Source organism: Plecotus auritus (assembly GCF_963455305.1).
Source record: "Plecotus auritus genome assembly, chromosome: 10".
Classification (NCBI taxonomy): domain Eukaryota; kingdom Metazoa; phylum Chordata; class Mammalia; order Chiroptera; family Vespertilionidae; genus Plecotus; species Plecotus auritus.
The window spans coordinates 26,080,554-26,092,562 of record NC_137785.1 but is presented as its reverse complement, the minus strand read 5'-3'; the positions used below and the strand labels follow the sequence as shown (position 1 = coordinate 26,092,562).

Below are 12,009 nucleotides of genomic sequence, written 5' to 3'. Positions count from 1 at the left end.
TTTCTAACTCTCTTTCCCTCTCCCTTCCTCTCTGAAATCAATAAAGATATACTAAATAAATAAATAAATAAATAAAAAGAGCCAGTGTGAGATGACGGCAGTCAGATTCATGGGCTTATCTCATCTCCTGGTCTCAAAATGGGTACTGAGGCAGAGCAGGCACGCGTGCACTCAGGAAGAAGGAGTGTGTGGGATAACAGATGGGCCTTAGCCTGAGTGGGACTCCCTTGGCCCTGGGGGGCGGGGTACCCGTCTTGGGAGCTGGTTGGGGGTCAAAGTCATCTAACTGGAAGAGCAAAGTTTCTCAAGGTCCCTATTGGCATCCAGACTGTTTATCTTTGCAGGGATGGAACTTGTTGGGAATAAGTCACATTGATTTATGTAGGTGGTTTTAGCTGTCCTCGGGAACTATTTGTTTAGCATCCCGAATGTTCTGGGAGTTTAATAGGAGACACCTATGGGCCATGTCCAGGTTTTGTTTTTTACATTTTTTTTTCCATCCTAAGATGAGCTGGCTGCAGAGTGTTTTCTAGATTGGCTACATTATTATATTTTTTAAGGGCATTACATGCATTTACAATAATAGCTGAGTAAAGCAGCTGCTAGAGAACACACAGGGGGCTTGAAATTAGAGCTCTGTTGTTGAGGAGTGTTCTTGAATATTCGCTCAAGAGGAGCTGTGTCAGGAAACCTAGGAGCCTCTGTACCCCACTCCTCCTTCCCACCAGCTCCCACCCTCCTGCCTTTGACTTATTTTTTAGCCTCGGAAGTAAAAGTTTTAACCATATTTCATTAAAGGTTATAATTATCTCCTAATTTAGTACAGACAAAAATGCAGTCTTTCCGATCAATACCACCTTTTAGTTTTATTTAGAAGACTGAGTTTACAGCAGGTAGGAAGCAAGCCAGCAGCATTCCTCCAGTCCACTCCGCCCTTCTCCTTGGCTCCCTCCTGCTTGCCAGGTGCCAAATCTGGGTTGCACCTTCCTTTCCTCCTGTCTCTGCCTTACCTGGTGGTACAGTGGCCTCCTCACTGGACATCCCCCACCCCCCACCCCCCACCTGCGTTTCCAGGTGCATCTCTGCTGGCTCCACCCACAGGTTAATAGTCCACTATGCAGGCCCTGCCCGTGCTGCTTTTCTCCCTAAGACTCTTCAGTTCTGTGTTGCCTGTGGACCTCGTCTCTGACATTCGAGCCCCTCCAGGACCAGGACTTATCTGGTGTGCCCACAAGCTTGCTTCAGATGGTGTCTTAGCACTGTGCCTTTCCAAGGTGGCAGAGTTCCCTTATAAGTGGTGTTTTTTTGGGACAAGGAGGCTAGGTCCTCTCTAATTATAGTCTCCCAATACCAAGGCAGTACACAGAGTAATGACGTCAACTTTCTTTGTCCCCTTCTTTTCCAGTGCAAGTGTGTACAGACCTCAGTCACACTGGCATGGATACCATCTTCTCTTTCAGGAAAGGAGCCTAAAGAAGCAGATGTGTGTCCATTGGGCTCTCCCGTGGGGGCTAGAGAGTAGAAAAGAGAGAGAAAACTCTTGTATGCCATTCCCACCCATAGCAACTGACTAGATTCAGTGCATATTCAGAAATGTGCTGCCTGGCTAGGTAGATCAGTTGGTTGGAGCATCGTCCTGTACACCAAAAGATTGCAGGTTCGATTCCTAGTCGGCACATACCTAGGTTGTGGGTTTTATCCCCGGTCGGGGCACATATAGGAGGCAACTGATGGGTGTCTTTCTCTCCCCCCCACTCCCCCCCTTTCCCCACCCTGTCCCCTTCTCTCTAAAATAAAAAAAATATATATTCTTGGGTGAGGATAAAAAAAAAAAAAAGAAGTGTGCTATGGGACAAAGTTTTTTTGTTTTGCTTTTGTTTTTTAAAATATATTTTTATTGATTTCAGAAAGGAAGGGAGGGGGAAAGAGAGAAACATCAGTGAGATGAGAATCATTGATTGGCTGCCTCCTGCACGCCCCCTACTGGGGATTGAATCCGCAACCCAGGCATGTGTCCTGACCAGGAATCAAACTGTGACCTCCTGGTTCATAGGTTGACGCTCAAATGCTGAGCCACACTGGCTGGGCTGGGACAGCTTTTGGTTAGCCCCATCATACGGCACTGGCTTCATTGGACAGGAAAAGGAAGATGGGAGGTGGGCACCCCTGGCAGTTAGGTGCAGCTTCAGTGTTAACTTGACTCAGGTCAAACTACAGGCTGTTTTTTAACTCTTGGCAAAACATCGTTCAAATAGCTTTTTGAAAAATTTCTGGTTGGAATATTTGAAGTGTCGATTTAATTTTTTATTGTGGTAACATATACCTAAAGTAAAATTTTCTGTTTTAACCATTGTTTAAGTGTGCATTTGAGTGGCATCAAGTATGTTTACATTGTTGTGCAACCATTACCCTCCATCTGGTCTCCATAGCTCTTTCCATCTTCCCAAACTGAAACTCTGTTCCCATTAAAAACTAACTCCCCAGCATTAAAGCATGCAAGAGACTGACATATTTCAGAGGGAAGTGGGGGAGGGGAGGCAGGAAGACATTAACCAAAGAACTTATATGCATATATGTATAACCCATGGACATAGACAATAGTGCGGTGAAGGCCTGGGGAGGGAGCAGGAGCAGGGTGCAGGAGGGTCAATGTGGGGGCAGGGGTAGGGGTCATCTGTCATACTTTCAACAATTAAGATAAATTAAACAAAAAAGAACTCCCCATTTTCCATTCCCCACTCCCTGGCCACCACCATTCTCCTTTTTGTCTCTATGAATTCAACTCCTCTAGGGACCTTATGTAAATGAAATCATATAGTATTTGCCCTTTTGTGATTAGCTTATCTCACTCAGCATAATGTCCTCAAGGCTCATCCACATTGTAGCATGTGTCAGGATTTCTTTTCTTTTAAAGACTGCATAGTATTCCAATTTATGGATGGATCACATTTTGTTTATCCATTCATCTGTATATGGACACTTGGGTTACTTCCACCTTTTGGCTATTGTGAGTAATGCTGCTGTGAACATGGATATTTGAGTCCCTGCTTTCAATTTATTTTGTTTATATACCCAGAAGTAGAATAATAAATGGATCATGTGGCAATTCTATGTTTTATTGTTTGAGAAAATGCACCAGACTGTTTACCAGAGTATAACCAGTTGATTTTATAAATTTTCTCAAGTCCAGCTCACCCATTTTTCTCCCCCTTCCCAACTTTAAAAAAAAATATATTTTTATTGATTTCAGAGAGGAAGAGAGAGGGACACACACACACACACACACACACACACACATCAATGATGAGAATCATTGATTGGCTGTCTCCTGCACACCCCCCACCTGGAATTGAGCCTGCAACCCAGACATGTGCCCTGACTGGGAACTGAACTGTGACCTCCCCTTCCCAACTTTTTAATACTTTGTTGCCATCTTTGGGGTAGATGCTTTCAAAAAATAATTTCATAAATTACCTTATATGCTAGATTAATAAGGAAACTTTTTGAATTGACAGCCTGCAACACCAAATCCCATACTTAACACCTTGCTGACCAGCTATTTCAAGCCAGAACTCACCCATGTGGCTGGCTACGTTCAGTAGTTTTGGCAACCCATGATTCTCCCTTACTGATTTACAGACCAGTGTTTTGTTCTTCAATAAGAGTTCAGCTGTAGACATGCTGTTGTAGTAATTATTTTGGTAAATATGATGCCAAGAACCAAGAAAAGGCCATAAGACGAATAATATAGTCTGTTGTAACTTTTTGCCTTCACCCCTATATATCTCAAAGTTGCAAATATAGCCACTCTCACTTTCACAAAGCATCGTTACTAAAACTCCATATTTTGTAATTTTTGTTGGATTGTATGTCTTAAATCTGATGTGTCCTCTCCATTGAGTGACAACTGCTGTTTTGCTATATGTAAAGATTTAAATTTCAAGATAAAGTGATCCAAAAGAGGTCTGACTTGTAAAGACGGTCTTGTTACATGTTGTTTGTGAATTATCATTCAGATCAAAGAACGGAAGTATTTGCTCTAACCTCTTTCTAGTCATAGTTTTTTGAAATATGGATGACTCAAGTAAAGGATCGGTTGACAAATAATCTTTCCATTCTGGCTTCTTCGTTAATCCAATCAATAAAATTAAACCAAGAAACTTATTTATCTATACTAATAAAAGGGTAATATGCAAATTGGTCATGACTCCTTCACAGTAACAAACGAACAGCAGGCTGTGTGGGGCGACAAGGCTGGCAGGGGGGTTAGAGAGGGACAAACTAACGACTACCAGCAGGTTGCGTGGGGCGACCAGGCCGGCAGGGGGGTTAGTGAGGGACGACCAAACGACTGACCAGCAGGCTGCGTGGGGCGACCAGGCCTGCAGGGGGGTTAGTGAGGGACGACCAAACGACTGACCAGCAGGCTGCATGGGGCGACCAGGCCGGCAGGGGGGTTAGTGAGGGACGACCAAACGACTGACCAGCAGGCTGCATGGGGTGACCAGGCCGGCGGGGGGGTTAGTGAGGGACGACCAAATGACTGGCAGCAGGCTGTGTGGGGTGACCAGGCTGGCAGGGGGGTTAGTGAGGGACGACCAAACGACTGACCAGCAGACTGTGTGGGGCAATCAGGCCAGCAGGGGGCTTAGCGAGGGACAACCAAATGACTGACAGCAGGCTGCGTGGGGCAACCAGGCCTGCAGGGGGGTTAATGAGGGACGACCAAATGACAGCAGGCTGTGTGGGGTGACCAGGCCAGCAGGGGGGGCAGTGAGGGGTGACCAGGCCAGCAGTGGGGCAGTTGGGGGGCGACCATTCTGGTGGGGGGCAGTTGGGGGCAACCAGGCCAGCATGGGGGGCAGTGAGGGGCGACCAGGCTGGCAGAGGGGGACAGTGAGGGCAACCAGGCCGGCAGGGGGAGCAGTTAGGGTTGACCAGGCTGGTGGGGAGGGGGGCAGTTAGGGGCAACCAGGCCAGCAGGGGGGGCACTAAGGGGCAACCAGGCCAGCAGGGGGGCAGTTAGGGGCGATCAGGCTGGCAGGCAGAGGCGGTTAGGGGTGATCAGGCTGGCAGGGGGAGCAGTTGGGGCAATCAGGCAGGCAGACAGTTGAGCAGTTAGGAGCCAGTGGTCCCGGATTGTGAGAGGGATGTCCGACTGCCAGTTTTGCTCTGATCTCTGGGATCGGCCTGAAACCGGCAGTCGGGCATCCCCCGAGGGGTCCCGGATTGGAGAGGGTCCAGGCTGGGCTGAGGCCCCTCCCCCCCATGCACGAATTTCATGCACCATTCCTCTAGTATCTATATAAGTAACATCCATCCATGTTGAAGTTTGAGCAGAGGTTTTGTGCTATTTTTCTATCTGGTGATGGTATAAATTGGTTTGAGACATAATGAGATAGAAAAAAATCCTTATCAAAAAATAAATTGGTTGCTTCACTTATACTTTAGGGATCTTCAAATTAAACAGTTGCGTCTGAAATATTTTTTTTAAATATATATTTCTTTATTGATTTCAGAGAGGATGGGAGAGGGAGAGAGTGATAGAAACATCAATAATGAGAGAGAATCACTGATCGGCTGCCTCCTGCACGCCCCCTACTGGGGATCGAGCCCACAACCCCAGCATGTGCCCTTGGCTGGAATCAAACCTGGGACCTTTCAGTCCGCAGGCCGACGCTCTATCCACTGAGCCAAACCGGCCAGGGCACATCTGAAATATTTATATAATCCTTCAAGGCTGGTAAAATGTCTTTTTCTGCCCATTCTTCAGAATCACTTTCACTGTCAGAGATACTATCACATTTCTCTTTTGCCTTCGTGATGGTCTAATGTCAGACTCATTACTACCAACAAAATACTGTCTTCCAGCTGACTATCAAAGTCACTCGGCCAATCAGACAAAGTATCTGCACATAATTCGCTCAAATGTTCTTCTCTGCCACGACATGTTTTTTTTTTAAACTTTAGCCAGAATAAAAGATGGATGTAAAGAATTAGATGTATTGCTTGTCACATCTCTGAAAATACTGACTGATGAGTTGAGAAAAAGACACGAGTTAACTCATGACCAGTCAGCAACGTTTGGGCACAGAAACATGAGTATACTTGTGACCGGTTAGCCAGGTGTTAAGAACAGCAGTAGGCAACATGGTTTGGTGTGCTTTTAATAATTTCAGTTGGGATCTCTGCCAAAGGATAGAGTTAACACTTGTTAGGTTTTCTGGAAGGAAGGATATGTAGCACAGGCAAGTATACTGGCCTTAAAGCCATTTTCAGGGCATTTTCCCTTAATGACTTACGGGAAGGTTTATAGAAAAATTAGAGGATGTGGAATTGTTCTTGGCCACTCTTTTTTTTTTTTTTTTTAATTCCATCATGTGGAAAATACCCAACATTTACAGGAACATTTGGTTCAGAATGACATGATTCCACTTTGGTGGATTTGTTGTAATCTTTTGGGAACGTTAAGAAAAGTCCCCCTAAGGATTGCTGTATTTGTTAGCACTACATCATAACTTTGCCTTTCTTCTGATTGTTAATGGCGTTTTTGTGGATGCTTTATCTGGTTGTGCCTTCACCCCTGTATATCTCGAAGTTGCAAATATAGCCACTCTCACTATGTGCTATTAGCAATACCATTTGTTGACAAAGTACACAGATTTATGATGATGTGATCATCTTAATAAAAACGTTAGAATCACTCAGAAGTCCAAGTGATTAATGAGGGGCAATGGTAGTTTCTATCAGGTTGGAGTAACTGGATTCATAGACATCATGAACCAAGTCACTAGCCTTGCACAGTCTGAGCACAGAGGAATGCCCAAGGGACAGTCTCAGTGCCTCACAAAAGGCCATCAGCAACAAGAGCACAGATGGATGCATTTCAGGGCTCGCTCTGTATATAATAACCATTGGCCTTCAGTACTAACACATATTACAAAAGTATGCAATTCAAAGGACACCTTCCCACACCCGCTGCCCCACAATCAAACCGCTTTGTTGGTGAGGCAGAAAGAGGCTGGTCTTTGGCTGCTTCATGCACTGTAGCATGCTGGAACTGAGAAAAGGAGCTGGCCTTCGAAAGCCACACAGAAAGCAAACCAAAGCAACAATATTACTATGCAGTAACAATTTTAAAAAATATATATTTCTATTGATTTCAGAGAGGAAGGGAAAGGGAGAGAGAGGTAGAAATATCAGTGATCAAAGAGAATTATTGATCGGCTGCCTCCTGCACACCCCACACTGGGGACTGAGCCCTGACCAGGAATCGAACCATGACCTGGTTCATAGATCAGTACTCAACTGCTGAGCCACACCGGCTGGGCTGCAGTAACAATTTTAAAGTGCATCGTTTTTACAAGAGAAGGATAAAGTGTGTTTATGGAGAACTGGACAAAGTAGTGACAAGGACTGGTGGTGTTCAGCGAGAGCCACTTGGCATCACAGAGCCACCGGAAAGTGTGAAGATAATTTAATACAGAGCAGAGCTCTTCTCAGGGTAGACCAGTTGTCCTCATTTGTTCCACCAACCAGGAGTGGTCTGCAAGGATCTTCACAAACTTGTCTCTCAGATTGCTGAAAACTCATGTTACATGCCCACATTATTTTACCCCTGCCCCAGATTCTCAGCATATTTCATGATTTGTGTTTCCTCAGAAGTGCTTATAATCTGTATAATCTTCTAAATCAGCGGTCGCCAACCGGTGGTCCGTGGACCTCTGGTGGTCCGTGAGGTCTGAAAGGTTGGCGATCTCTGTTCTAGAATGGAGTCCACATTCCTCTTGGCAGGAGGATAAGCAGGTGTATTTTGCCTGATAATGAGCAAGGCCATGGTTTTAGGCCTTGAACTTCATGTCTGTTTGATAGTGGCGGTAGGGAAAAGCAGGCCTGATCAAAGGGGTTTGCAGAGTAGTAACTGCCTCACCCCAGATAGCTTCTCCAGCCTGTGTGCATTTTGAGCTCTGCCTTGTGTACTGTCAAAATCCCAACTGTTATGGAAGCATTTGGGTTAATAGCGTCCATTCCATTGAAAAGACCAGACCTCAGGCGGGTTCAGGCATGGTTGAAAGTGATGAGATGAGAGACAGTGCTCTGCGGCTACTGTCCAGACTGAATCAATCCATATTTCCGATGACTGCTGAGTCACCAACCTCACCAAGCCTCAGTTTCCCTCCCTGCCATGGGGGCATAGTACTGGGCTTAGAGGTGATTGTCAGCATTTTATTACTAGGCTGTTCTATGAAGCCCCAGTTGGATGCCTGCACCTGATATGAGCACAGTGAGTGAGAGTCCTGGTGGTTATTACTGTGAGGCCCTAGGGGCCCCTTATTCTCCTCATCAGATGCTTACAGAGCACACGCCTGTGCTAGGGCTGTGCTCACAACTATGAGGCTTTCTCACCCAGGCTTTGATTCTGGGTCCCCATCATAAGCCCATGCTCCTTTGTGCAAATCAATCACCTCTCTGCCCCTGTCTTTCCATCATTAAAATGGAGATGACAATAGCACCTCTCTCTGGGGCTGCTGGCAGGGTAGAGTGTAGTGGTGCCCAGCAGGAGCTTGGCATGGTGCCCAGCATGCACAAAGGTTGGTATGAGGCTGTTGTTGTCACTATTAGCTCTTGGCCAACAGGCAGTTCTGTATTTGAGTCGATTAGTTCAATTACAGTGCTTTCCTTTTGAAACCTCACTGAGATCTGAACAGAAGGACCCAAGGTTTTGGTTGGGAAGTGCTGGGGGGAGGGTGTGATTTTGAATAGTGGAGCCGTGGTGAGATGAGAGTAGGGACAGGGAGGATGCGAGAGGTGAGGACAGGGCAGTGGGGAGAGTGTAAGGATCCCCTGACTGGCTATTGCTCTAAGGTAGCCCAATGCAAAAGGGCAGGGAGTGTCCAGCTCCTCCTTCTCGTGTCTTGCCTAGGTCTTCAATTGTAGGACCCGTGTTTTTGTTTAATAGAATTAGTAGTGTGGTGGGCCAATTGGGGTTAAAAGGGCCTTCATGGAAACCTGACACCAATGACAATTTCATTTTCATGGGAGCATGCATTGTTTCCAGAACACCGAATTTCTGCCACACCATATTCATAAGCTGGGGATTGTGTGGTTTTGGAATCGTGTGATCAGAGTAGCGAGACATGGCTAAGGCTTAGGCATGCACCTTGCTTCCCTTCCTCTCTCCCTCCCTTTTCACCTCTCCCTCCTGACAGTCTATTTCTATTATTTTGTGATTTCTTGACTGTAACGTCTGGTAAATGTTTCTTGTTACAGAGTATGGTGTTTGTGAAAACTTGCGGAAGCTGGAGATCACGGGTGTGTCTTGTCGCGATGTCTATGCAAAGCGTAAGTTAATCTAATATCACCCATCATTAATTTTGTTCCAAGAGCAGACACCTTGAGCATCAATGATGGATAGTAAATTATTTTGACCGAAAACCTAGTTCCATTCTTAGACCTTAATTTTAATGTCATAATTGACATTTTATTTAATTTTTAAAGATTTTTTAAAATTGATTTTTAGAGAGAGAAGAAAGGAGAGAAAGAGGGAGGAAGGGAGAGGGAGAAAGAGAAACATCTGTGTGAGAGGGAAACATTGATCAGTTGCCTCCTGCACGCCCTCTACCGGGAATTAAGCCCACAATCCATGCATGTGCCCTGACTGGGAATTGCAAACTTTCAGTGCACGGGACAATGCCCAACCAAATGAGCCACATTGGCCAGGGTATAATTGACATTTTAGAGACAGCACTGGTAGTAATAGCACTAAAACGGGATGGGGCCTCTCTTCTCCCCCTTTCTGGGCATGTCGGTACTCTTATTTTTCAGCCCATAACAGGATATTAGGTGTCAAGGACCTATAGATCTGAGAAACATATCTACACTGGGAACAAATTTGGGTGCTTCCAGAGGGGTCCCTTTTTCTGGATTGTGGGTCCATTGCCTGATTAGATGTGCGATGGCTGATAGTAACTGGGAAATAGAGCCGTGAGACTCCTGCTGACACCCTCAGCTAACAGGGCTGCCTGTGGGCCAGTTCTTCCCTCCAGCCTGGCACTGGCCTCCAGCCCTTCAGTTCAGTCTTCCCTTCAGTTTCCTTTACTTTCCAGAGTCGTCAGCAACACTCCCTGAGTGCTCCAAGCTTCCCCAGCCCCAAGTATCTTCCCAGCGGGCCTTTTCCCTGGGCCCCGTTATAGGAGGCTGTGAAGGCTCCTGTTAACACCAAGGTGGCCCAGGAGCAGCGGAGGCACAGGAAGCAGCATGCTCACTCACCACCCAGTGGGGTGTGGCATGGATTATTTTAGCACCCAGAGCTGGGGGTTAAAGAACAGAGTAAGAAAGATAATGGTGACCCAGTTCTCTTTGGCCTAAAGTTGACCTGTTGACCATTCTGAAAAGGGCCTTAAGTGTTCATCTTAAAACCATCTTAGAGAAAATTTTGGTTTTCACATTCTCCTGAACTTTCTACTCAGTTCACCATTGAAAGCAGACCAGGTGATGTCTGCTTACCAAGTACCTTACCCAGGAACTGAGGGCCACGCTTCTCCAAGGAAACATTTGGGTGCTCCAAGCTTTCTTGCAAGGTCTGGGGGCTAATTGGGGCCACTCTCTGAATCCCATCTTTTCCGTGGATTTGTTCCTCTCAGAGTCCCCTTCCGAGGTACCCCTCCTTCACGTGGCTGCACTCCCAGCACAGGTAGAGCTGGCACTTGTGCAGAGCGGCTGACTGTGGGAAGACCCAGGCGGTGTTCAGTCTCTATATCTGGGCTGATTTCAGCGTCTCAGCGCTTCCTCATCCCATCAGACTCTCCACACTGTGATCCCATGGCCATATGGGAGTGTTGGATTGGTTAGTCCTTCTGTGAAGAATTTGCTCTAAATTCTTCATGAGGCTTCCTCTTCCAGGCACAATTCTTGGTGGTTCAGCCGTGACCTCCAAGTTCTTGTCCCCTCTCACCTGCCTCAGAGAGACTTGGAAACTTAGAAATGCTGTTGTTGGGACCTCTCTTGCCACACATCAGCTCCAGTTCTGCCAACTCCTAGCGCCCCCTCCTCCTCCCTCCTGTGGACCTCGGGCTTCACCCTTGCCCCCAGCCACCATTTTCACGCCGGCTACTGCCTCCTGAGTTGCTGTCCCAGCCCCGCGCCCCACTGCAAGGCTGATCTGCTCAAGACCTTTCTCCCTGCTCCTCTATCCCCGTGCACTTTCAGACTTTGGTTTCTCCTCTTGCCTCTGCTTCACATCCCACCAACCCCAGAAGATGTGCGTCTATCCAGAGGAAGTGAGTCTTGTGGAAGTATAACCCTTCCTGTCCTCTCATCTCATCAGCAAGAACAATGTCTGTGATTCCTCCAAAGCCCAGAGTTTCAGAGGCAGGAAGCTGGTTGCTCCCCTGCTCCCCTCCCACCCTTTATTCTATGGGAGCCCACATGGTCCTGGCTCCACTCGCGATTTCTCAGTGTTTTATCCAGAGCTCAGTGTCTTAAATCTAGCCAGACCGTAGAGTTGGAGGAATTCACTCTTGCTGTTGGCACTGGTATTAGAGTCAAAACCAAGTACTCCCTGCAACAGTCTGTACATACACACAAGAAAGCTTTCCTGGCTCTTGTGGATGCCCACTGGCTTTTATGAGTAATAGGACAAGTGCTTGTCTTTGGGAACTGCTTTTTGAGTTTCCTGGGCCATGTGATGATAGTGTCTTAAAGCACCATGAAGACTGTTGCCTCTTTAAGAGTTGTGAGTCTCAAGTAGTGTCCTGGAGGGGCCAGGTGCTCACATCTGCCAGGCATTAGGGCTGTGGCACCCAGAGGACAGCACACCTGGTGAATAAGGCCCCCACGGAGCTCGTCTCAGCGGTGGGGGAGGGGTTGGCTGGGCCCTGCTTGTGGCTGTCCTATATAGAGGGGGTACCTGGGCACGGGGTTGGGGGTGGGGGGCAGGCTGGCGGTGTTTGCACACGAAGACCCAGGGAAAAGCCCCGAGATGGAAAAATCTACCTCTGTAAGCGAGAG

At 46.9% G+C, this 12,009-nt stretch overlaps 1 protein-coding gene across 4 annotated transcripts in view; it reads left to right on the top strand.

Moving 5' to 3' along the window:
- The window catches only part of FBXO31 (F-box protein 31), a 43,285-nt gene that overhangs the window by 9,451 nt on the left and 21,825 nt on the right, over positions 1-12,009 (top strand). For all 4 annotated transcript variants that reach the window (XR_013959277.1, XR_013959278.1, XM_080646060.1 and 1 more), the window contains exon 2: positions 9,271-9,342. Coding sequence is in view for 2 of the 4 variants with exons in the window: in XM_080646060.1 (XP_080502186.1) it covers positions 9,271-9,342 (72 nt within the window). In the remaining 2 variants the exon portion in view is untranslated. The remainder of the gene's footprint in view (positions 1-9,270; positions 9,343-12,009) is intronic.